Source organism: Peromyscus eremicus, chromosome 17 (genome assembly GCF_949786415.1).
Source record: "Peromyscus eremicus chromosome 17, PerEre_H2_v1, whole genome shotgun sequence".
Lineage (NCBI taxonomy): Eukaryota > Metazoa > Chordata > Mammalia > Rodentia > Cricetidae > Peromyscus > Peromyscus eremicus.
Window position 1 is genome coordinate 15,246,974 of NC_081433.1, and position 27,124 is coordinate 15,274,097.

Consider the following 27,124-nt stretch of genomic DNA (forward strand, 5'->3'; position numbering starts at 1 on the left):
TTTTCTCTATTTCTTTTTTTAACAGCTGAATAGTATTCCATTGTGTAAAGGTACATCTTTACTATCCATCCATGAGTTGATGGAGATCTAGCCTGTTTCCAATTTCTTGTGGTTATAAATAGAACCACATTGCACATGATTGAACAAGTGTCTCTGTAGTAGGATGAAGTGTCCTTTGGGTATATGTCTAAGCAGTATAGCTGGATCTTGGGGTAGACTGATTCTCATCTTCCCAAAGAACCTCCACATTGATTTCCATGGCAGCTGTACAATGTGCACTCCTACCAGCAGTAAGTGTTTCCCTTTTCCTGCATCCTTGCCAGCAAGAACTGTTACTTGTCTATTGATCTTGGCCATTCTGACTGAAGTAAGATGAAATCTCAAAGTAGTTTTGATTTGCATTTCCCTAATGACTAAGGATGCTGAACATTTCTTTAAGTATTTCTCAGCCACTTGTGTTTCATCTTTTGAGAACTCTGTTTAGTTCTGTACTCACATCTTTTAATAGGTTATTTATTTTCTTGATGTCCATTTTTTCCAGTTCTTTGTATATTCTAATACTAACCCTCTATTGGATATGTAATTGGTAAAGATCCTTTACAAAACTATGTAAGCTGCTACTTAGCCCGAATGATGGTATCCTTTACAATACAGAATCTTTTTGATTTCATGAGATCCTATCTTTTAATTGTTGGTCTTGGTGCCTGTGATACAGGTGTCCTGTTCAGAAAGCCTTTTCCTGTGCCAGTTAGTTCAAGATGATTCCCCACTTTCTCTTCTATCAGATTCAGGGTATCTGGTCTTATGTTGAAGTCCTTGATCAGTTCGGAGTTGAGTTTTGTGCAGGGTAATAAATACAGATCTATTTTCATTCTTTACGTGCACCCATACAGTTTGACAAGCACTATTTATTGAAGATGCTGGCATCAAAGATCAGGTATTCATAGCTGTGTGGACTTACGTCTGTGTCTTCAATTTCAGTTCATTGATCAACAGGTCTATTTTTATGCCAATATCATGCTGTTTTTGTTATTATAGCTCTATAGTACAGCTGGAACTCTGGACTGATGATAACTCCTGCAGTTCTTTTGTTAGTTAGGGTTGTTATCCCTAACCTGAATTTTTTGTGTTTCCATATGAAGCTGAAAATTGTTCACTTTCTGTGAAGAATTGTGTTGGAATACTGATGGGGATTTCATTGAATCCATAGATTGCTTTTGACAGTATAGCCATTTTCACAAATAATCCTACCTATCCATGAACATGGAAGATCTTCCCATCTTCTGCTATCTTCCTCAATTTCTTCCTTCAGTGTCTTGAAGTTTTTACTATACAAGTCTTTTATTTGCCTGGGTAGAGTTATCCCAAGATATATTTTTCTAGGCTATTGTGAAAGATATTGTTTGCCTGGTTTCTTTTGTAGTTTTTCATTTGTTTATAGGAAGCCTACTGGGTTTTGTGTGTTATTTTTGTATCCTGCTACTTTACTGAAAGTGTTTATCAGCTGTAGAAGTTTTTGGTAGAATTTTTAAGGTCTTTTGTTGTAGGATGTCTTTTCTGTATGCTGTGCATATGTGTTACTCTCATTGGTTGGTAAATAAAGCTGTTTGGACAATGGTGAGGCAGAATAAGGTTAGGAGGTACATTCAAACTGAAGAGGGAGACGAAGAAGGGTGGAGTCAGAGAGACGTGAGCCCACCACCCAAGGAGCAATAAGATTCCCGAAGACTGGTAACACTAGGGTCATGTGGCAACAACATATAGATTAATAGAAATGGGTTGAATTAAGTTATAAGAGCTAGCTAGCAAGAAGCCTGACCCATAGGCCATACAGTTTGCAAGTAATATAAACCTCTGTGTGTTTACTTGGGACCAAGTCATTGCTGGACGTGGGTGGGAGAGATTCATCCTGACCACAGGGCTGGGCAGGACTGGAGAAAATTCCGGCTACAGGCCTTTATGTGTCATATCATCTGCAAATTAAGATAGTTTGATTTCATCCTTTCCTATTGATATCCTTCAGTTGTCTTATTGCTCTAAGATTTCAAGTACTATATTGAATAAGTATGGAGAGAGTTGACATCCTTGTCTTGCTCCTGATTTTAGTGGAAATGCTTTGAGTTTCCTCTCCATTTAGGTTGATGTTGGTTGTGGACTTGTTGTATATCATCTTTATTATGTATCCCTAGTCTCTCCAGGACTTTTTATGATGAAGGGATGTTGGATTTTGTCAAATGCCTTTTCTGAATCTAATAAGATGGCTATGTGGTTTTTATGTTTCTATCTGTTTATGTGTTGCATTACATTTATTTATTATATATGTTGAACCATCCTTACATCTCTGGGATGAAGTCTACTTGATTATGGTGGATGATCTTTTTGATGTATTCTTGGATATGTTTTGCAGGTATTTTATTGAGAATCTTTGAATCTATGTTCTGAGATATTGGTTTGTAATTTTAATTGTTGGGTCTTTGTATGGTTTAGATATCAGGGAAATTGTGGTCTCATAAAAAGAATTAATAAATGTTCCAGTTTGAGCAGTATTGGTGGAATTTTAGCTGTAGTAGCTTCTTTTATGAACTTGGGTGCTCTTGTATTTGATGCATAAATATTTAGAATTGCAATATCCTCTTGGTGGATTTTTCCTTTAATGAGTGTGTAGTGTTCTTCCTTATCTCTTCTGATTAATTTTGGGTTTGTCAAATGTTAAAATGGCTATGCCATCTTTCTTCTTGGGTCTCTTTGCTTGGATTACCTTTTTCTGTACTTTTATGCTGAGGTGATGTCTATCCTTGATAGCAAGGTGTGTTTCTTAGGTACAGCAGAAGGATGTGCCCTGTTGTCTACTCCAATGTGCTATTCTGTGTTTTTTTTTATTTGGGAATTGAGACCACTAATAATGAAAGTACCAATGAGCGGTGCTCATTGATTCCTGTTATTTTGTTATTATGGTGTGGCTCCCCCTTTGATTTATGATTCTCGGGTTATTTTTCCTTGTGTGTTTCTTGGGTGTAGTTAATTTCTTCGGACTAAAGTTTTCCTTCTAGTACTTTCTGTAGAGCTGGACTGGTATATAGATACTGCTAAAATTTGGTTTTTATTGTGGGATGTTTTTCTTTCTCCATCCATTGTGATTGATAGTTTTGCTGGTTATAGTAGTCTGGGCTGGCACATTTGGTCACTCCAAGTTTATACATCTATCCAAGCCCTCCCTCTTCACTGAGAAGTCAGGTGTTATTCTAACATGTCTGCTTTTATATGTTACTTGGTCTTTTCCTCTTGCAGCTTTTAGTATCCTTTGTTTGTTCTATATACTTAGAGTTTTGATTATTATGTGTTATGGGGAATTTCTTTTCTGGTCCTGACTATTTGGAGTTCTGTTGGTCTTGAAGGCATGAAGAATGCAAGGTTGAGGGGCTCATGGAAATCATCTGATATGTTCGCTAGGTTTATGTCAACTTGAGATACACTAAAGTCATCTGAGAGGAATGAAGAAATGCCTTCATAAGACCAGGCTGTAGGCAAACTTGTAGGACATTTTCCTGTGACTGATGGGGGAGGGCCCAGTCCATTGTGGGTGGTGCCATCCCTAGGCTGGTGGCCCTGGATTCTCTAAGAAAGCAGGCTGAGCAAGCTATGAGGAGCATATGCAACACCTCTCCATGGCCTCTGCATCAGTTCTTACCTCCAGGTTGCTAGCCACCATGGGGGTGCTGGGAGCCAAACTCAGGTCCTCTGCAAAACTAACAAGGGCTCTGAACTCTTAAGCCCTGTGCAACTTGTTTTTTATTTTTATAGGGGCTCACAGTTGAGAAATTTCGGATTGTTGATGATTGCGGGACCCTTTGAAGTTGAACTGTATTTCATGTTTGAGACACACATTAGACTTTGGGGACAAAAGATAGAAGGTTATGGTTTAAAAGTGGTGTGTTCTGATGTTAAGTTGACAAGGTGTACATTTGTAATGGTGTTAATTGTCTACCTGACAAACGCAGAGTTTCCAAGGTCCTAGGATATGGGCCTCTGAGCATGTCTGAGAGATACTTCTTCATTATCTTAATCGCAGTGGGAAGACCTGCTCACTGTGAGTTGTACCATCCCTATTGGGATTCTAGACTATATTATACAAAACGGAGAAAAACATATCTTGAGCAGGGCATGGTGGTACACGTCTTTGATCCCAGCACTCAGGAGGCAGAGGCAGGTGGAATTCTGTGAATTCCAAGGCAGCCTGGTCTACATAGTAAGTTCCAAGACAGCTGGGCCTATGTAGAGGGACTTTGTAAATAAATAGATAGATAGGTAATAAATGAAATAAATAAATCTAAACATGTGCATTCATTGCTCTCCTTTACTGATTATGGACACAGTGTGGCCAGCTCTTTCAGGCTTCTGTCACTGAGATTTCTCTGTTGTTCATGAACTGTAACCTAGAATTGGGGGTCAAAACAAGCCCTCCCTTCACTAAGTGTTTTTTGTCAGGGTATTTTCTCAGCAACAGAAATGATACTAATAGCATGAGGCAACCTGTTAATAATCAGGTATGGGGAAGAGCAAAGTACAATGATAGACACATCTGAAAATGATTTGATCAAGTTCATCGCTTTGTTATGCTAAGAAAATTAACTTTAAAATGTAAAAGACATTTGGGTACTATAAACCCTTCCATTCTGGTCTTTTTCTAAGTTATATGACAATTCCATGTCCTTTGTCGTAATAGTTTTTTGTTTGTTTGTTTAGTTTTTCCAGACAGGGTTTCTCTGTGTCGTTTTGGTGCCTGTCCTGGATCTCACTCTGTAGACCAGGCTGGCCTCCAACTCACAGAGATCCGGTTGGCTCTGCCTCCCAAGTGCTGGGATTAAAGGCATGTGCCACCACCGCCTGGCCATAGTATTTTTTAAATGAGCTTGTTCTCTACAAGTGAAGCCTACTGGTTTATGAGTGTGGTTGCATGAAAACTACAAATCAATGGGGATAAAAGCTTATCAACATTGTATTTTGTATTCCCACAGAAGGTAAATAGTTCCATTTTCTTTAATTTTCCATTAATTTCTCTTTGTTTCACTTTCATGGTTTGTAGTGCTCAATGAACTGATCATGTGAATCTTTTGTCAAAATTTTCCTTACTATTGATGAAATTGTAAATATTAGTGTCTTATACATTTTGTATCTCCAGATATTTGTTCTTAGTATATAGAAATATCTTTGATTTAAAAAAATTATGGTGAACAAGCATTAAAAACATAAAATTTATCGTTTTAATCGTTTGTTACCAGTTCAGGGTCCAAACCAGGGGTTTCTAGGTTTTTGGCCTTTTATGCAAAGGACTGAAATAAGGACTCACACTGATTTGCAAAAATTGCTTTGATTCAGAGCAAACATTTCTGATAGGTTAATACAGATCAGAAATGCACTGTCAAGCTTGTCAGTGGGCCACTGAGTGAAGAACTCAAGAACTTCAATTATTATTTAGGGGCTTTCTTTTATAGAGTTTAAGAGAATAAGGAGTTTGGTTCCTAGGGGCATAGTTTGGGTGGTTCTCCATTTGACTGACAGCCTTTGCTCACTACAAATGTCTCTTCCTATAAAGCCACTGATTTTAACCATGTGAATAACCAATGTGAATTACACATAGGCATGAGGTGGTCAATGGGGATTGTTCCTGTAAGTTCAGTTGGGAATACAGTTTTGTCTTATTGTGCAGGAGCCTAAAACCAGTCCAGGCTGGATTGCCCCATTGTCAGTAGTCTCCAAATGGACTGCGGATGTGTTTGGATAGACTCTAAGTTTGATGGTTGTTAAAGGGAGGATGAGGTGTGCATGCAGCTCAATGCAGGTGGGGTTTGTTTGGGGAAGCGTGTGTGTGTGTGTGTGTGTGTGTGTGTGTGTGTGTGTGTGTGTGTTCATGTTCCAAGCCCATTTGAGGCCCAGGATGCTAAACTGTTTGCTGTACTTGCCTGCTTCAGCTTTAGGTATAAGTCCAGTGCGTGGAAATCCACTAATACTGCTGCATAGCCAATGCTTTCATCTTGCACAGCCAAATTTCTGTAACTATTAAACAACTTCTCATTTCTTCCTCCTCTTCCCCTGCAACTTGTGACCACTGTTCTACCTTGTTTCTGAGCTAGACTGCACTACGTATCTCACATAACTGAAACCAGACAGTGTCTGTAAGTTTTTATTGTCTTCTTTCACTTAACACAATGTCTTCCTGGCCCATTATGCTGTAACATACGTCAGTTTGTCAAACTCTTGTGCTCACCTCCTTTGGCAACATAGTCTCACTATGTAGCCCAAGATGGCTTCAAACTCAAGATCCTCTTGCCTCAAGATCCCAAACATTGAGATTATTTATGGTTGCTTCCCACTACACCTGACAAGTGGAAGTTTTTAACTATAAATTTTTATTACTTTGATAGCATAAGATTCTGGGCACGGTGGTGGGGAGGATCACAGAATTCATGGCCTGTCTGGATGACAGAGCAAGTTCAAGGCCAGCCTGGGTAATTTAGCAAGACTCTGTGTCAAAATAAAAAGTTAAAGTGGCCGGGCGGTGGTGGCGCACGCCTTTAATCCCAGCACTCGGGAGGCAGAGCCAGGAGGATCTCTGTGAGTTCGAGGCCAGCCTGGGCTACCAAGTGAGTTACAGGAAAGGCACAAAGCTACACAGAGAAACCCTGTCTCGAAGGAAAAAAAAAAGTTAAAGTGGGGCTGAGGATATGATTAGTGGTCGAGCACTTGCCCAGTCTGCATCAGACTCTGGGGTCAATTCTCATTACTGCAAAAAACAACAACAACAACAACAAAAACAACCTGTTCCTTATTGAGGCTATTAGTATGTCTTTCAAGAAAGTTTTTCTAGATAAGTTTTACTTTTGTTGTTGTTGTTGTTGTCGTTTTTTATTTTTCAAGTCAGGGTTTCTCTGTGAAGGAGTCCTGACTGTCCTGGAACTCACTCTGTAGCCCAGGCTGGCCTCAAATTCACAGAGATCTGCCTTGCCTCTGCCTCCCAAGTGCTGGGATGAAAGGCGTGCGCCACCACCGCCCGGCTTAGAAAAGTTTTAAAGTTACATATTGGCATGAAGTTATTCATTACATTCCTCATCCTCATTCTCTCTCCTCCCTGTCTCCCCCTCCCATTTCTTCCAACAGTCGTGCGTAGCCCAAGCTGGTCTGGGATTTACTATGTAGTCGAAGACAAGCTTGAACTTCAGATTCTCCTGCTTCCCCAACAGTTCCAGGTGAATGCTAGGCAAGCGCTGTCAGCTGAACTACATCCCTGGCCCTTTTCCTTGCCTTGCTTTCCTCATTGACTGGTGACCCACGCCCATGTTGTCAGGGCTGTCCTGGACCTTGTGGGTTCAGGTGGTCTTCCTGCCCCAGCCTCCAGAGTGCCTGGGAACACATGAGCATGCCCACTGTGTTCAGCTTTACTGTTAATTAATATTCGTGGGGTTTACAGCTCCCTTTCATTCTTTGTATTGATAATTATTTCTTTTATGTTTGTGTTCCTGGTCAATCTTCTTGGAACTTTTCAATTTTATGAATAATTTCAAAGTCCTTGGTTTCATTGAATTTTCCCTGTTTTTCTGCTTTCTATCTAATTGATTGCTGTTATCTATAATTTCCACTCTTCTGCTTACCTTAGGAATTATATTTCTTTTTAAAATATTTAAAAGTGAATTCTTAATTTATTTGAGACATTTAGTTTTCTTCTCTGGGAGAAATGGGGATACTGGATTTCTACCACAAAGCTACACCCTCAGTCACCACTCTGTTTTAATACAACTCTTTAATGCTCTAAATTGATTTTATGCACAGATTTAGCTATCTTCTACAAACCTGTCTGTTCCTTTTCATTTTCATTCAATAATTATTTTTCTTGTAATTTTTTTGACTTTGTATACTGTTTGATTTGTAAATGTTTGATGATTATTCCAGATATTTCTAGAAATTATCTTTTCAATTAATATCTAATTTCATTTTGGACAGATAATATTTCATATAATCTCAACCTCTTAAATTTATTGAAATATCTTTTGAGGCATAATATAATCCATCTTGTCATTTTTTTGTGTGCATTGGCAGGTAACATGGCATTTTCTTTGGTTAGGTATAACGTGCTATAATAACTATATCAGATTTTGGACAATGCTACTCAAATATTCCATATCATTACTTGTGCTAGCTAGGTTTTTTTTTTTTTTGTCAACTTGACATGAGACAAAATTATCTGGAAGAGGAAACTCAACTGAGAGACTGCCATCAGATTACCTGTAGGCATTTTCTTGATTAATGATGGATGTGGGCGTGGGGTTAGCCCACTGTGTGTAGTGCAACCCTCTGGCAGGTGTTCCTGGGAAGCATAATAAAGAAGACAGAGCAAACCATAGGGAACAACCCAGTGAGCAGCATTTGTCCATGGTCTCTTCCTCAGTTCCTGCCCTGATTTCCCTCAATTATGGACCGTGATGTGCAAGTGTATAAACGGAAAAAAAAAAACCCTTTCCTCCCCAGGTTGGTTTTTGTGTTTTTTTTTTTTAATTATAGCAATAGAAAGCAAACTGAAATATTACTCATTTCATTTCTGGTTTTAAATCATCAGTTATTTTCATAAACATATAGGATTATTTGGTCCATTTGGTGAGTAGACTCTTTCATTATTATGAAATATCCTTTTTTTTTATTCCTGGTACTATCTGGAATTCTTTAATATTTTTTATTTGATAGCAATAGATCCAGTCCATCATTCTTGTAGCTGGTGTTTACCTGGCATATCTTTTCTCATTCATATACTCAATTCATATCTTTTTATCTAGAATCTATTCCTTGTTGATAATAAATATTTGGTTCATGCTCTTATAGCCACTCCAACAACCTCTTCCTTTTAATTATATATTTTGATCATTTATATTTAATATTATTATTAATTTGTTTGAGGTTAAATATTTATCCTGTTATAGTTTTCTATTTTTCTCATGTATCATTGTCTTTATTTCTTCTTTTGCTATTTTGGGGATTCCATTTTATTTTCTATTGGCCTGTTTTACTTTATCTCTATTTTATTATTTTTAATTGTTGTTCTAGAGTTTCAAATATGCACTTTTAGCTCACTATAGTCTCCCTTTAAATAATATTACCCACTAAATATATGGTATACAAAAACCACAACAGCTATTCCTATCCCTAGAAGAAATTCACCCATTTTACCTCTAGGTAAGTTTGTTTATTTGTGTATGTGCTTAGAAAATGTGTTTTCACTGGTTGGGATCAGTTAGTCAGACCAATGGTAAAACCCACCTTGTGGCCCAGCTAAGGCAGGCACATCACTAGCAAGAAAGGCTTACATTTTCACCTGTTAAACCCCAAGAAACAAGAACACTGTGGACACTTTTCACGTCTACATGTTTTTTTATTTTTAGACCTACCTACCCCAAGAGGTAAGTGTTCTCTTCTTTTCAAAGGTGGGGAAACTGAGGGTCCTGTGGTTATATAAAATAAGTAAACCACACAGTAAGGTAAGGTCAGCATCAGAATTCAGATATTTATTTATTTATTTATTTATTTATTTATTTATTTATTTATTTTATTTTTGGGTGAGTGTTCTTTTTCATATACATGTTTAAAAGGATGAGCATATGACATTTCAAAATGCATGTTAACAATGTTTTAAAAATTAACCCATGCCGGGCGGTGGTGGCGCACGCCTTTAATCCCAGCACTCGGGAGGCAGAGCCAGGCGGATCTCTGTGAGTTCGAGGCCAGCCTGGGCTACCAAGTGAGTCCTAGGAAAGGCGCAAAGCTACACAGAGAAACCCTGTCTCGAAAAACTAAAAAAAAAAAAAGACTGTGAAAAATTAACCCATCTGGTTTTAAAAATGGAAGCATGTGGGATATTCCTGTACATTGTGCAAATATACGTCACTGTGATTGGTTTAATAAAGAAGCTGACTGGCTAACAGCTGGACAGAATAAGGTTGAGAGTGAGCCAAACAGAATGCTGGGTAAAGGGCAGAGTCAGAGGAGTAGCAAGTAGATGCAGAGAGAAGCAAGATGAGCATGGCTGCTAAGAAAAGGTACCAAGCCGGGCGGTGGTGGCACACGCCTTTAATCCCAGCACTCGGGAGGCAGAGGCAGGCGGATCTCTGTGAGTTCGAGGCCAGCCTGGACTACCAAGTGAGTTCCAGGAAAGGCGCAAAGCTACACAGAGAAACCCTGTCTCAAAAAACAAAAAACAAAAAAAACAAAAAAAAGAAAAAAAAGAAAAGGTACCAAGCCATGTGGCAAAACACAGATAAGAAATATGGGTTAATTTAAATGTAAGAGTTAGCTAGTAACAAGCCTGAGCTATTGGCCAATCATTTATAATTAATATTCAGCCTTGTGGTTACTTGGGAGTGGATTTCAGGGCAGAAACTTCTGTCAACAGAAGCATTCATAGTATAAAGGAACTAAAGTTATGTAAATCACATCAGTCAAAAATAACTAACATTTTCATGTATTCCTTTATTTTTTAAGTACATTGTCTCTTTTTAAAGATCTATTTTTATTTTATGCATATGAATGTCTTGCTGACATGCTGTCTGGTGCCATGTGGTGCCTGGTGCTCATGGAGGCCAGAAGAAGACATCAGATGCCCTGGAACTGGAGTTACAGACAACTGTGAGCTGCCATGTGAGCCCTGGGAACTGAACCTGTGTCCTCTGCAAGAGAAGTCAGTGCTTTTAACCACTGAGCCATGTCTCTGGCCCCTAGATTCTCATTTTTACAGTTTAAGTTTATAACACACAAGATTTTCAAGTATAGTTGACAAAGTTTGAATGGAAAGAAGTGACAAGTGTTTGCTATTCAAATCATCTGCAAGTTTTAGAGAGGCATGAGATACACAGAAATCCACATCAGAGGAAAGGGCAATGTAGGTTAAAATGTTGGTTATGTGTAGTTGAGTATAAACTGTACAGAATAATATAGTAACTGTAAAGTCTTATAGAACTTAAAATACACTCACAATTAATATTCATGACAATAATAAACACAAATTGTGATTGGTAAGTGGAGGCTGTTGACAGAAAAGTCTCTGTTTTAAAAGATGTAGAAAATTGTTTACTGTTAGCCAAATATGAGCAACCATGGGGCCTGAAAATGGATTCAAGACACCCTCAATGACATGTCTTACTATGGAAGAGGTTACATGCATTTTTATAGTCAGAGAACATTATAAAATCCTAAAGTATATATATGTCCAATTCATTGATGTGGTGGGAATACTGGCTAGCCTAAACAATTTGGGGAAATCTCTTTTATGGGTTTTTGGATGTCCTAGCATTTAGCTTTGAAGGTGGTGGGGAGTAGAGGCTTGTTAAGCTTATCAATGCAAACTGAAATGTTTATTTGATAGGATTAGACCAGATACAAAATTTACGGTAATTGGCCATTAAAGGGCTTAAGATAGCCAAAGATGTGAGTTGGGGATTTAGCTCAGTGGTAGAGTGCTTGCCTAGCAAGCATAAGGCCCTGGGTTCAGTCCTCAGCTCCGGAAAAAAGAAAAAAAAAAAAAGACAGCCAAAGATAATTTTGCCTATTGACATTCCATCTCTCCAGGATCACCAGAGACTAGGCAGCCAAGGTCTAGTAGTCTGCAAGATCTTTGAGAAAGATAAAGTAGAAACCAGAGAAGTAAAAAAAAAAAAAAAAAAAAAAGAGGGACCATCTGTGAGTGGGGAGGGGAGGAGTAATAGAGAAAGGATAGCAGGGTACAATGGTGGGAACATGGCGAGGGAGGGCTGTAATTAGGGAGGGGGAGGGAGATTAATATAGAAGAGTGCTATGTCCAGCACGGCTCCGGGGACAGACATGACTGGAGTGGTGAGGGAATAAAAAAAAGGTAAGTGACACGTAGAAAAGCCAGGATTGGGGCTGGAGAGATGGCTGAGTAGTTAAGAGCATTGCTGCTCTTCCAGAGAACCTGGGTTCAATTCCCAGCACCCACATGGCAGTTCATAATTGCCTGTAACTCCAGGGGACTGGACACCCATGGCAAAATACCAAAGTACATAAAATAAATATAAATTAATTAAAAAATGCTGGGTTCAAGTGGTCTGGGCTGGGGAAACCTTAGCACCTGGAAGGTCAGTGTGTTTATATATAGAGTTTCATAGCGAGTTGGAGTTATTACATACAGATAACAAGGGGGCAGGGTTTATGGTGTAGATCTGGATCAAGGCCAGGTTTAGCTAATTTGGGTGGGAGCAGTTTCTGTAGAGGAGCAATCTTCAGGCTATAACATTCAATGGGGAGAAAGCTATGGCTGACATTTTTCTACACACACTATCAGCATCCATACCAGAGGAAGGCTTTGCCATTCCTCTGTCACTGTGAGGCTGTGAGGTCCTTGACATGGCCATGTCATTGTCAACAATACACCCAGGTCTTTACTCACTTAGGGTTTCCTGCTCCCTACAGAAGACAGAGGGAGGAGGGCAAAATAACAGTAAGGATGTCTGAAAAAGTCACAAGGAATCATGTTATTTTCTGCTTACAATTACATATAATACCTATGTGTGTGTGTGTCTATATATATATATGTGTGTGTGTGTGTGTGTGTGTGTGTGTGTGTGTGTGTGTGTTATACACAAATGTAGTTTAAGTAAAAATTTCCAATCTGGGCTGACAATGCTTCCCCCAAGAACCATAAACTATCTACCTAATACCAGGCATTGGAAACCCCTTTTGGAGTTGTTGGTCAGGGCTGTCCAAGTGGTCCCTAAAACATACAGCTGATTGTTGTTGCCCTTGGATGCATCCTAGAAGTTGAAGATAAATCTCAATTGCTATAGACACCATGTACACTGGATGCAGGACCCACAGGATCAGAGTGGGATCTGACCCAAAAGCCTTCTCCCCAAGGACTAGCTTTCATGGTACCAGAAGGTACTGTGTGAGCTTCCAAGGGAGGACACAACCCATAGCCCTACTGAGCTATTATGCGTATGAACTACAAAAATGACTGGCATGGCATTATACACATAAGGGAGCAATAAGTGGCTTTCATACCTTTGTATTATCCAACAGCTTTTTAAGACCTGCTCAACGGGAGGGAAACTATGCCTGGTACTGGAAACTTAGTCAACAGTCAAGGGCTAATGAAGTCATGGATTGTAGAGGAGACCCTAGAGGAAGGGCTCATATATTTGAATACTTGGTCCCCAGTTGCTGGAACCGTGTGGGGACCAAGGCTGGGAACTGAACTGAGGTCCTTTGAAAGAGCAACAAGCGCTCATAACTGCTGAACCATCCTTCTGGCTCCTGTAATTGAGATACTTTAGTTAACTCAAAAGAAGGCAAGATAGAACAAAAGATACAAAATGGATTAACCAGAATAGAACAAAACATAAATATAGTAATCATAAGCCTACATTTTACCAGTTACTATATTACATGTGAATGTACCGAAAATACTTCCCGTGAAAACAAGATAAAGTTAGTCTCTTTGACTTTTGAACTGACTTGGAATGCATAAAACATGGTTACCAAGAATAGCTGAAAGCAGGGGTTTCTAGAGCAAATGAATTAAGGTGTGACTAAGAACTCCTGGAGAGAAGCTGTGTCTACAGAGAGGGACTGACTCATTAGAACCAGAGTGCTATGGAGAGAATGGAATGTTGCTGGTCCAAAGGCTAATTACCTTATCTTGAGCTAGCTTTAGCCAGGAACGGCCATTCCTTGCCTACTAGCATCCTGTGACCAACAGATAAAAATCTTTTGAAATCTTAATTTAGCAGACTTCTACCAACTCAAAAGCTAAGAATGTCACAGATAGCATCTCAGGCCTATCAAAAAGCGTCTCCCAGCTTGCTGTAACCGCTTCGCTAAAGCACCCACCAGTGTATTTTAAACTTGCCTTGATTTATGACTTTCTTTGTCCTGTAAAACTCTAAAGCTTCGTGAAACTGCTTCCATGTTAGAACACGGAATTTGGGGCACCCTAAATCTGTGTCCCAAGCTGTAGTCATTAGAACAGCTCCAAAATAAACCAGCTCTCATTCCCTTTCAGATGAGAGATGTGGCCTTCTTATTGACAATTATGGAGCCATAACATGGGGCTCAGAGAATGATCCAGTCTTCACTGGATGAGCTGGGTACCCGCGTGGAGCCACCGAGTCCAGGCCATTGCTTATTTTCTCAGGTGGATTGTTGGCCAGTTCTTGGTTTCTGAGATGGCTGACGAAGGACCTAATTTGATAGCTACCGATCTGGTCTGCTTTCACATATTGAAGGTCTCTAGCTCGTTTGCTTTGAAAGCATTTTAAGACATTTAGTTCAGTTTTGTTTGTTTGCTTTCTGGTCTCTAAAGGCAATTTGGTTTTTGAAACTTTGAAGGTATTTTGGTTTCTGTTTTATTTTCATTTGGCCTGTGTTTCCTGACGCTCTTCTAATGTCTAATTCTGCTTTCTCCGTGATGTTCCCTCCTGTGACATGGCCAAGCCTGTCACAAGAATTGTATTAAGTGCCTGATCATAAAGACCCCAATGAGGCACTTGTTCCCTCCCATCCATGTGTCAGGGGGAACACCCCACAACATGCAACGGCCTCAGGCCTAATCGAAAACTGAACAGACAAACCCTAGGAAGGTCAGAAGGATTTTATCGGCACTCCTAGGGAAGACACATATAAGGGACTGATTGGTCATCAGTGTCTGGAACACACTCACATTTGTGTAAAGAGGCAAGATAACCCTGAGGTCCAGTGGGAGATGGGGACCTTATGGTTGGAGCTGAGGAAGCCAGCCCCAAGAGTAGCACAGAAATCAACCTAAACACATATTCCCCAGCTAGCACAGACAAGCACATTTCCTTTCGACTTAAAAGGAATAAGAGACAGTTTATTCTACAGCAATTCTGAGTGACTGTGGCCCAGGAACACAGATTTAGGTTACCCCGAATTCTATGTTCCAATGTGGGAGGAGATTCGTGAAGTTTATTATTATAGTTTTACAGAACAAAGAAAGCTATAAATCAAGGCAAGGTTAAAAGACATTGGTGGGTACATCACCGAGGCAGGCACAGCAAGATGAGCAAAGGTGTTCTAAAGGCCTAAGATGCTACCTGGTGACATCCTGAGCTTTTCAGTTAATAAATTACAAAAAATCTTATCTATTACTCACCTTTGACATAGAGGTAGGCAAGGAATGGCTGTTGCAGGGCTAATGCTAGGCACAGGTTAGGTAATTAGTCTCCAGACCTGTCACATTCCATTGTACTGCAGTTCCCATCAGTCCATGAGTCCCTGCAGACACATCTTCTTTCCAGGGCTTCTCATCCATAATTCCCTCTGTTGACCAAGGATCCCATTTTATGCACATGGGGACATGTTATTTATGAAGTATTATGAAGTCCCTCAGAGCTAGGAAGGCTCATTCCTAGGATCTGATGTAGATGAGCCGAGTAGTGGGCAGGGCAGCTGTTTTTGGGAGAGATGAACAGCTGGTAAAGCCATTAAGAAAGAAACTCCCAAAAAAAGAAAGAAAGAAACTCCCGATCATGTCAAAACTATTAGCCATCATGACCCAGATATGAATTATTTTTCCTGCACTCTCTTTATCTGACATAACGTTTACATGTGACACAGAACAGTGTTACTAGATCTAAACTTAAGTAATCAAGAACACAGTGTGGCCTAATGGAACGAAGGTAACAGATGAAGGACACGTCTAAAATAATAAAAATTTGCCTAATTTAAAAACTAGATTGACTATATGTTTCCCCTGTATTTATAGTTATTTCAACTCTAGGAGCTATCTCACTTGTATTTAAATGCTTAGAAACAGAACTTTGAACTTTGAATAAAGCCATTCATCTCCCCACTTTCAACTAATAAAATAAATGTTGTTTAATTCATTTTAAAAGCCAGCTAATCATTCTTGTATCTAAAATGTTTTAGATTTTAGATACAAGAAACATCCGTACTTAAGGTATAAAACATCAAGAATGTTGTTATTAGAGATTGATGTCTTTTGTATAACTTGGATAAAAAAGGTTAACACAAATCTTTGGGTCTCTCTAGCTAGAGTAAGTGGAGTTCAAATTTAATTGAAAAACTATTTTTTTGTTTTATCCAAGTATAGATAACATATGTGTACACACACACACACACACACACACACACACACACACACACACAGTGAAAACTCTTGAATCTTTTAAACACTAGTTTTGAATAAGGTAGGGGTTTAGGGTAAGCAAACAGTCATAACAAAAAGGCATGATCAAATGAAAGGATGTAATATCTTCATTTGTACCTTCATAAAAACCAAAGTTAATACTATTTTATCACTTAGAAATATACCAGGTAGAAATAGTAAATATCATAGACAATTTTTTTTTTGTCTAATTACAAAAGCCTTTTCTTTTTAGTCAGTTATTGCTTTAACCATAAAAAACAATTCTGTTTGGAGAGTTCTATCGATTTTGAATATTCCTAACAAATTGAATAGTGATTGTGAAACTTGCTTTAATGGACAAATATTTAAATCTGTTCATACAATTTGGTCTATTAGACAAACAAATAACACAAACACTGTAAAGGACTTTTATCTATGGACTAAAATTAAAATCACAGTCCTCATCTAAGGCTAGAGAAAACCTGATGACTTCATCAACTAAAAGGAAAAAAGTCATCACATCAAAGACTCCCTTCTGATGAAAAGATCAGAACTGTATCCAGGTACTTCTGATTCAACCCTAGAAGAGAAAACTCAAGGGGGTGAACTTTCTCACGTCATCGGAGAGCACATTCATGGTGAACTTTGAAAATGCCGGATGATACTCATCTGCAACACCACTGACAACTGAGCACAGAGTAACTGAACATCTCTCTTACTTTTTGTTTCTTAAATACTTCAGTAATTGGATTTTTACAATTGTCTATGATATTAAATTCCCACGTGGTAAATTTCTAAGTGTTAAATAATACTAATCTTGGCTTTAATGAAGTTACAAAGGAAGAAATTATGTCCCGGGCCATAGTCACACGGAATGGATGGAGAATAAGCTCTCTTATACCCTTTAAGATGAGGGCTGTGGTTTTTTGGTTGACAGAGGAAATAACCTTCAACTGTCTGAACTGTCACAAAAATCAACAAACAAAACAAAAATCCCCAACAAAACCGAAGAGTTAAGCTAAAATAAATCCTGTCCTTTTGAACGGCAGGTGTCTTTTTCACTTGCAAAAATTAATTTGTCTTTGCTGAAAAACTTAAAGATCTCTGAGTATGCCATTTAGTAACATATATCTAAAAAAACCACATATGTGTGTCCATTCTTGGAGGCTGGACGGTGATACTAAGTGCCTTGCTCCATCCCCCTCCACCACAGTCCCTTGACACAGATTACTCACTGCCTCTTGAGCTGAGTGGTGAGCCTCCCATCTCCAAATTTCTCTTCTAATAGTAATGTAATATAATCCGGGGCTTGGAAATAAGTGATTAAGGGTGATTCAATAAATCTACAACTGCTTGTTATCAATGTCAATGTCAGTATAGGGCACTGCAGGCCCTTCATGGGAGTTTTCCAGGCTATTACTAATATGGGATGGCTTTAACAGTCTACAGTGCTTAATAGTCTGGCCAAGAATTGGGGTGGAGAAGGGCTACACAGATCTGAAAGCAGAGAATGAGGTTTTGACACAAGACACGAGGTGTAAACTTATCTCTCAGCAGCTTACAATTGCTTATTCACGAAAAGTGAGCCCTAACCTTTGTACATCATGTTAATTAGACTCTGTTGATGCCAAACGGCACTGTGGAAGAACATTTATCTGGGACTATATTAAAATGATTAGGACTACACCTTAAGTGTAAAATGAATAAAGCAAATGCCACATTAGTTCAGAAAAGAAGTAAACACCAAAGGTATAGCAGCAACTAGCAGGTTTTTTTTTTTTTTTTTTTTTTTAAGGTAAAGCTGTGATAAAATGACGTCTCGGGGCGCAAAGCAGATAGAAGTCGGGTAGCAGCAATACACTTTTCAAACTGTTGAGCATTTAATATGTGTCTTTCCAATGAAGGAGTATGAGTGTGTGACACAATCTCCTAAGAGTTTTTACTGGACCAAAGACAAGACAAAGAAACAGGTAGCCAAGACAGGACAGACCTGCCCTGGCTGAGTGTCAATCTGAGGTTCAGCCATCAATGTAGACAAACAGAATCTGCACAGGGCCCGAAAGGATAAGACCCAGGTCCCATATGCCAGTGTGTGTCATAATAGCTACGTGACCTTGTCCAAGTCCTAAGCTCGGTGGGTGATGTTCCTTATAGAGATGTTTCCATGGAGGTCTAGCAACTTCTGGGCAGGGGGACAAGGAGTGTGCCGGGGTGGGCATCTTGCTAGCTGGCAGGGTACCCAAGTTCATGCCCTCTCCCTTGCTGGCCAGACTCGATTCTTGGAGCCACAGGGAGTAGCGGTTTGGGTGCAGAGGGCAGAAAGGCGAGGGTGAAAGCAACTTGTGCACGCGTGCGACCCGCGTCTCCCCGCGCCCAGCATTGGGGCGCCGCGCCGCGCCAGGGAAGCGGCACCACCGAAGACAGACACGGTGCGAGCCCGGGCTGTACAGCAAAGTGCCTGCGAATGGCAACAGACGCGGGGCGCTCCGAGCCGACTTAGCTACCGGTTTCGGCGTCGTCGCGCCGGAGCCGCCCCACCCAAGCGCCCGGCCCCAAGTTTCCCGGGCTATGTAATCCGGGTGCACCTTCCGCTTGGGGGCCTCGCCATCCGCCAGACCTCAGCGGCCGGCGAGAGGAGGAGGAGAAGGAGGAGGAGGGACACCCCCAGCTGTTGGCCTCCAGCCCGGCCAACTCCCGCTCCCAGCCTGGCTGCGGCCTTTTGTACCGGCCCCACGTGACCCGCCCAGCGGCTCTTCCCTTCCCCGGCCGCCCCGCCCTCCGGCCCTTCCCGGCGACCAGCCGGCTCTTCCAGCTACCCGGCTGCCCTCCCGCCGCGCCCCTCCGCGCTCCTCCCCTCCCTCCCGCGCAGGCTGTTCCAGCTCCCTCCCCAGGCAGCCGTTCCCTCGCGACGCTCCCCTCCCCCCGCGGCTGTTCCGCCGCCTGGCCTCCCCTCCCCCCAGTCGGAGCTCACTGTCTCCAAGATGGCGGCCGTGTCAGTTTGGGGCATCTCCGCGGTCCGGCCCGGGCCCCCGGGATCCCGGCTGTCTTCCCCCCAGGTAAGTAGCCGAGGGGCCGCCCCCGGTCGCTTCCAGCCGCCGAGCCCGAGGCTCCGCCGCCCCGGAGTCTCCTTGGGCGCCTCGCGGGGTCGGCGGGCGGCTGCAGGCCCCGCCGCGGCCTGCGCCGCCTCCCGCTGCTCTGCGCCAGGCCTCGGGCTAGGCGCCGCGGCCGCCCCCTCGCGTCCGACTCCGCGGCCCAGCCCGCGCCGCCCGCCCGCCCGCCCGCGCCGCCTGCCTGCCCGCCTGCCCGGTCCGCGCCTACGGCTCGGCGCCCTCGCTCCGCCGGCGGCCCGCTCCCCGGAGCCGGCGCTTCCCGGGCGGCGAGCGTCCAGGCCGCGGAGCCTGGGGCTGCTGTGCGGGCTCGCCCGCTCTCCCTCGGGGGCGCGCCCGCCGTCCGCCCGCCCGCCCGCCCGCCCGCCCGCCGCTCCCGGCGCCGGGCGCGCACTCCGGGCTGTTGCCGAGTAGTGCGCGGAGACCCGAGCGGGGTTGAGCCGAGCCGGGGGTGACAAGCCTGGTGGGTGCTGTGGTGCGGAGCAGGCGGCACGTGTGGTGTTGTGTCTGTCGGACTGTCAGCCCCGGGCCGGGCCGGGTGGCGGCGGCGGCTTTGCCTGTCAAGAGCTCTGCGACTTTGGGCCGGACCTGCCCGACCTGTCAGGCTCCGTCACAGCCGGTGTCCCCCCTTCACTGCTCTTCGGAGCCGGCCCCCTCGGAGCCGAGAGAGCTTGGGGCTGGGGACCGAGCTGACGGTGCTCCTAACTCCACGTGATTTCATTGTTAACTTACTCTTCGGGCTGTGTTTCCATAGAATGGGAACGGCGAAGCGGTCCGCGGGCAAACTCGCAGGCTCTGCCGCTTCAAGTTTTTAAAGTTCCTTGGGTTTTAAATCGAGGGCGCGAAGATGTGCCTCGGGTTGGCAGGCAGAGCGGGAAGGGCTTTTGGAGCCGGCTGGTCTGTCTGTCTGGCAGCTAGTGTAACTTTCTGAGAGTTAGGGTTCAGATCCTCAGCGCCTTGGTTTCTGCAGACCTGGAGATTGGGGAAACTTCCGGCCGGAAAGACAATGAGTGACTGTCATTCATTCTTTCACCTGAAATCTTAACCACACAGGACGCTCCCAGCTTCTTAGATCCCAATTCTCGTTATTTTAAAGTTAATGTCTCTCTCTCTATAAACTTTACTGGAGTAATAATCCTGTTATTTGTTCTCTTAAGACTTTCACCAAAATGAAGCTGCCTCCCTCTCCCCCGAGACTTCTTTGAGTTAGCTTATTTTGAAATACATTTTGCCCCAGGTGCTAATGTTTTGTTGTACCCTTTCCTTCTTATCGGAGTTATAGTACTGTTTCTTCCCCAACATGTATCAGTTTTCCTTTTGCTTTTAACGACACTATTAAGACTACTTGCTGGAGGACATGACTTCCCCCTCCCCTTTTTTAGCTGTACTTATGTTGTACATGCTCTCCAGAACAGGAGAAGTTCAAAGTTAAACTTAGTTTTGGAGGGAAAAATTTGGAATTCATTATTTTAGTGAATAAAAAATGCGTATCTGCTGGATTCTTGACCTCAAAGTGTTTGTTATTGTTTTGCTGACTAATGTTCACTCTGAGATAGTAATTTCAAATTCACATCTTTATCATATATATTCTCTGTAAACACACAGACAGACAATACTTATTTTCTATACTATACATTTCATGTGTAGCATGTGCATTTGATCCTAGTGATTCTAGGCCTTATTTCTGGTTTATCTGTGCATTGTTTATAAGCACTTTGACAGTTGTTATTCTCTTCAGTATATGAGTGTGAAAGTTTGAATGAAATTGGGTTATTTTAAAATTCTTTAAGTGCTTTCACACCAAGCTATTTTCATTGTTTATGTTTGCATTATTATCCTTATTGTAATACATGAAGCATGCTTATTTCCTGTAGTAGATGAACTAGTCCAATTGTCCTCAGTGGTTTTCTGCATATCTTATTGGCTGTTTTCTCTCCGCTGGAACTTTGAAAGCTGATTCGCTCTTGCTTTCATTGCAGGATTCTTTCTACTAAACCAGACACTTGTTGAAGTACTGAATAGTTTCTTGGGGAAAAATGTGGAGGAAGAGTTGAACCCGTAGACTGGTGAGCACAGATTGTGTAGGACAAACTAGCACTCCTCTGGTTACTTATAGCTTAAGGTCATTCCTGGAACATCTCTTTTAATTTCCTCATTTTACCTTAAATACTCATATCTTCTTTTCCTTCTGTTTTTATTCCAGTGGTTTCCAGTGATTGTTTTGGAATATTGATAGTACCATTTAAACTCTAAAGAGTGCTTGATAAACACATTGTTTTAAGAAAAGACTAGGATGTTTCAGTTGATAACTTTTTTATAGAGTGGGCCTTGATAGAAAACTGACATTATTTTAATTGCTTTTCAGGCGTAAGATGCTCATTTTCTGCTCGAAGCTGTGAATGAGATGTATGGAGTACAAGAGTCTATGTGGAATAGAGACCAATGTGTGGTGCTATTGAGGAGTTTGAAGACACTTCAAAAAAAACCAGTTGTTTTGATTTCTAAGGTAAAAGTAGGTTGCAGTTCTGTTTTGTGAAGGAGGGAAGACTCAGGCCAGAAATCTTGTATGCTATGGTTAACTGGTTCCCACCCTCCGAGAATCTTGTTTTCCATGGTGTAAGACTTACTCAGCATCAGGATAAGGGGTAGCGACTCTATGGATATACGGAATCCCTCACCATGGTAAAACTCGCTAACCCCTTGTACACGGAGTGGATTTTGGAGGCCATCAAAAAAGTCAAGAAGCAGAAACAGCGACCTTCAGAAGAAAGGATTTGCAATGCAGTGTCTTCATCCCATGGCTTGGATCGCAAAACTGTTCTAGAGCAGTTGGAGTTGAGTGTTAAAGATGGGACAATTTTAAAAGTCTCAAACAAAGGTCTCAATTCCTATAAAGATCCTGATAATCCTGGGCGAATAGCTCTTCCTAAACCCCGAAACCATGGAAAATTGGATAATAAGCAAAGTGTGGATTGGAATAAATTACTCAAACGGGCATTTGAGGGCTTGTCAGAGTCTGGTGGCTCAACTTTGAAAAGTATTGAACGCTTTTTGAAAAGCCAGAAGGATGTGTCTGCTGCCTATGGAGGCACTGCTGCCTCTGGCTTTCACCAGCAGTTGAGATTGGCCATCAAGCGTGCTGTTGGCCATGGCAGACTCCTTAAAGATGGACCTCTCTACCGGCTCAACACTAAGGCAGCCAGTGCTGATGGGAAGGAGGGCTGTGAGTCGCTCTCTTGTTTACCTCCAGTGTCACTGCTTCCACATGAGAAAGATAAGGTAAGAAGCATTCGCATCAGTGTTGACTGCAGTTAAGACTAGGATTCATGTTCACATTTCTAGGAAGATACATAGATGGTCAAGACTCAGGAAACTGGTGAGTTCTAGCTGTGAAAACTTAATAGATGCTAATGTTCTAGTACTTTAAAATCTTTGAAGTCTAAGATTCACAGTATAGAATGTTGACTTAACTACAAGAACATACTTAGCTTAGCATGAAAACTTTTGATTAAAGGTTCTTACCGTACCTTACTATTGCAACTTGATGAACTTAGAAATGCTAGAGATTTGACTTGGAAAGGAGTGGCTCACTCCAAGGAATCTTTCCTCTCTTTTTCCATTTTGTTTCAGGCTGTCATTAGACAGGAATGAGACAGATTCTTATGATTCATAGTAGGGGCTAGCACATCAGTTATTCTTACATCTGTGTTTTGTATAGCTTCCTATCATGTGTTACATTTTGTTTTGTTTTGTTTTTTTTCTGAGAAAGGGGGTCTTGCTGTAAAGCCCAAGCTGGCCTCAGACCTTATCATCTTCTTGGCTCTGTCTTCCAAGAAGGGCTGGAATTACAGGTGTGTGCCACCACACCCAGGGTGGCTTTGTATATGATGAAATACTAAATGTTATTATTTGTGACAGCTATAGTTACATGGGACAGGAATACAGTATTCTGTATTATAAAAAGTTCTGGGGCGTTTTGTCCAGACACATGTACCTTACTCTGTTGTGTGCTGTTGCTGTTATTTTATGTCCTTGTGGGTGTAGCTTAATAGTACATTTTGGCCCTTAGGTAGAATATTTGGGGCCAGGAAGACTTGTGTGTGACTGTTCTTTTACATTGCTAGAGTGTCTTGTCAGTAGAAGGTACTCTGAATTGTTGCTTGTAGAGTGAGCTGTTAATTTGTTGTACACCTTACTGTATATAGCACGGAAGCTACTTCCGGGAGAAGGTTTTTGTTGTATAATTTTTGAAATGGTAATATAATTACAGTGTTTCTCCATTCCCTTTCCTCCCTCCAAACCCTCCCATACACACCTCCCCACTCTCCTTCAAATTCATGGCCTCTTTTGTCACTAATTGTCTTTGCATATATATACATACATACACACATATATTTACATATATACATTGCATACGTACATACATATATATATTCCCGATTATAGCCTGTTCAGTCCTCAAGTGTTACTTGTATTATGTTTTCGTGGCTGTTTGGCACTGGACAACCAATTGTGTTTTTCCCCTGGGGAAAGCCACCTCTCTGATTCTTAGCTTTCCCCAGTTGCCTGTAGTTCCTTGTGTAGGGGTGAGGCCTTGTAGACTTCTCTGTCTAGTTCGGCATGCTCATAAGTATCATCCTTGTTTAATTTTGTAGATGTGTCCATTGGGACTGTCGTCCACAACTGCATATTGATTGGTTGTGGTTTTCTGTAGTAGTCTCCAGTTGTTACAAAGAGAAGTTTCCTTGATGAGGGCTGAAGACTGCACTTCTCTGTGGTAGAAGGACAGATGTTCATAGGTTGTTGGTAGGGAGGTAGTAAATTAGTGGTTGTAGTCTCTTCTCCAGTAACCATGACTTCGCTAGCACTGAGGGGTCAGCTAGGTTTCCATTATCAGGCGTTGTCTCACCTTCTTGCTGAGCCGGTCTGAAGTCCAATTAGAGAGCTGTTTGCTGCTGCCAAGGTCTGTGTGCCACTGTTGCCCCCTGAAGGTTATCATGCCCTCTTGGTACTTGATGTGGTTCATAGGCATCGTAGCTGTGTAAGATTATGGTGGCCTCCCTCCTTTGGAACCTTACCATGGTGCCTCCTGGTACTGTGAAAGCTACTCCTCAGGGAGTGGACATTCAGGTCAGTTCCAGCTCAGGAGCCCCTGGGCTCTGTGTCTGAAGAGCATGGTGTCTTCAGTGATCGGGACTTACCTTCCATCTCTGGAGGGCAACCAAGGACAACAGCAATGGGTGCAGAGTCTCTTGGACAGCCCTGACCAACCACTCAAAAGAGGTTTCTCATGTCTGGTGTTGGGTTTATATTCGGTGGTCTTTGGTTATTAGAGGAGGCACTGTCAGTCCAGATGATAAAAGTTCACGAAAACTGTATGTTTATGCACATTTATACACAGAATTCCATGTATTATAGTTGTGTGTGTGTAAGTGGTTAATGGTATGATTCCTTGTGGCTTTTACAGACGTCCTTACTGTTACTTTGCTCACCTCTCCCTCCTCCTGCATTCACCTTCCTCCCCTGTCCCTAAAGAGTACCTCCTTTCCCATCTTCCCTGTCAATCACTTGTGTCCTGCTGTTTGTCTTTAGCTCCTTCCATCTCTGCATTTACCTCCCCTCCCTCTGGAAGGAGCCCCCGTGTATATTATATTTTACTGTCATTGTGTGTGTGCTCACAGAGGCCAGAGGAAGGTGTCTGATCCTTTAGAGCTAGAGGAATAGATGGTTGTGGGTTGCATGAAGTGGGTGCTGCCAACTGAGCTTGGGTCCCGTGGAAGAGCAGCAAGAGCTCTTAATCTCTGAGCCGTCTCACTATCCTTCATTGTAGTTATTAGCATCCCATTAAAAATAACAATTAGAGTATTTTTCTTTTGTTTTCTTGTGTGTGGGGGTGTTGAGACAGTGCCTTTCTAGGTAGCCCAAATTGGGTTCAGCCTTGTAGAAATCCTCCTGCCTCATCTCCTAGTACTGGGATTGAGGCATGTACCATCATGTCTGGCAGTGGTATATTTTATTGGTGAATTATTTTATTTTTTAATAATAGTTTTTATTTTATTTGCCCCTTCCCTTTCCTCCTTCAAACCCCTCCCATGCCCCTCCTTAGTCTCTCAAATTTATTGCCTTTTTCTTTAGTTGTTACATATATACATATAAATGTATCTACTTTTCTAAATACATAAATCTAACCTACTCAGTCTGTGTACTATTACTGTATGTCTGTGATCTCAGGCTCGGGACTGGAGACCCAGTTAGGGGGACTTTTCTGTGTAGAAGCCCATTTCTCCCTCTCTAGCATTCTTCAGTTGCCTGCAGCTCTTTGTTTAGGCTTGCGTTCCCTCACACTTCCCTCTTCTATGGTAGCATGTCCATTGGAGTCTTCATAGTTCAGGGCTTGTTTAGGCAGCCATGTTAATGAGACTTCATGGGTGTAGCTTCTCTGACATTTCTGGGAGACACAGTCGTACAGCAAACTTCTGTTTCCTTGACTCTTAAAAATCTCTCCTCCTGCTCTTGTGAAATGAGAACTCAGCCTAGGTGCAGGGTTTGTGTTGTGCCTTTACAGCTCTCGTTTTGATCAGCTGTGGTTTTCTGTAATGGTCTCTGTTGCAAAGGGCAGTGTCTTTGATGAGGAGTGAGAGCTGCACTTACCTGTGGGTATGAGGATGCGTATTGAGATTAGAGTTGGGGTTGATGCTGGGTTAGTAAAGACCAGTACTTCACTAGCCCTGGGAAGCTGGCTACGTTTCCAGTACCAGGCATGATTTGCCTCTTGCTGAGCAGGTCTTAAGTCCAACTAGAGAGCTGTTGGTTACTCACAAGGTGTGCATGCGACTACTGCATCCTTAGGGGGTTGTGCCTTGCTGGACGTTGTTGGGGGTCACAGGTGTTACAGCTGGGCGGGACTGTTGGTTGTGACCCTTCCTTAGACGTTTGCATGGTACCTTCTGGTAAGATGAAGGCTAGTCCTCAGGGAGGAGCTATAGGTCAGATTCAGCCCAGGTCCTCTGGGTCCAGTGTCTGAAGTACATGATTTCTACAGCAGTGGGACTTGTCTTCCTCCTCTGGAGGGCAACCAAGGACAACAGCAGCAGTGGGCTCTATGTTTTGGGAGTCTCAGTCTCTTGGACAGCCCTGACTACCAACTCAAAGCAGGGCTTCTCATGCCTAATGTTAGAGTTTTTATTTATAGCTTATGGGAGTATTGTCAGCCCAGATGGGAGGATTTCATTTAAACTATGTATGTGTATGTGTACACATACTTAGATATTATTATATGTAATTTTAGCTAGATAGATAATAATATGCTTACAACTCTTTTAGACAGTCCTTACTATTATTTTACTCCCTCCCTCTTTCCTCTGTGTTTATCTCCCTCTCCCCCGAGTGTCCCCCCCCCATTTTTCCTTATCAGATGACTCGAACCCTGCTATTCCTCTCTATTGCTCTTCCCTGCCCCATGGTCCCTTTATACTTTCCTGGTTTCTGCATTTACTCCAGGTTATATATTCACATCTGAAGACTTGGAACTAGGAATCACAAATAAAATATGTGATGTTTGTCTTTCTAGGTCTTTTTTTTTTTTTTTTTTTTTTGTTTTTTTGTTTTTTTTTTTTTTTTGGTTTTTCCAGACAGGGTTTCTCTGTGTAGCTTTGCGCCTTTTCCTGGAACTCACTTGGTAGCCCAGGCTGGCCTCGAACTCACAGGAATCCACCTGGCTCTGCCTCCTGAGTGCTGGGATTAAAGTCTTGCACCACTACCACCCGGCCCCTTTCTAGGTCTTGATTACCTCCCTCAATAGGATCTTTTCTAGTTTTATCCATTTACCAAGGGTCCAATATAGTGCATTTTAATT

At 42.0% G+C, this 27,124-nt stretch overlaps 1 protein-coding gene and 1 long non-coding RNA gene across 4 annotated transcripts in view; one reads left to right on the top strand and one right to left on the bottom strand.

The window, feature by feature from the left end:
- LOC131894584 (uncharacterized) overlaps nucleotides 1–19,334 on the bottom strand; it is a 44,205-nt gene extending 24,871 nt beyond the window's left edge. Inside the window, exon 1 of the long non-coding RNA XR_009374955.1 lies at nucleotides 19,134–19,334. This is a non-coding gene — a long non-coding RNA (uncharacterized LOC131894584). The remainder of the gene's footprint in view (nucleotides 1–19,133) is intronic.
- Kat6a (lysine acetyltransferase 6A) overlaps nucleotides 19,096–27,124 on the top strand; it is a 72,889-nt gene continuing 64,860 nt past the window's right edge. For 2 of the 3 annotated variants that reach the window (XM_059244890.1, XM_059244892.1), the window contains exons 1-3: nucleotides 19,096–19,218; nucleotides 21,249–21,335; nucleotides 21,635–22,548. In XM_059244890.1, coding sequence (XP_059100873.1) covers nucleotides 21,949–22,548 — 600 coding nt within the window. In that variant the 5' untranslated portion in view covers nucleotides 19,096–19,218; nucleotides 21,249–21,335; nucleotides 21,635–21,948. The remainder of the gene's footprint in view (nucleotides 19,219–21,248; nucleotides 21,336–21,634; nucleotides 22,549–27,124) is intronic. The other variant, XM_059244891.1, reaches the window with a different exon arrangement.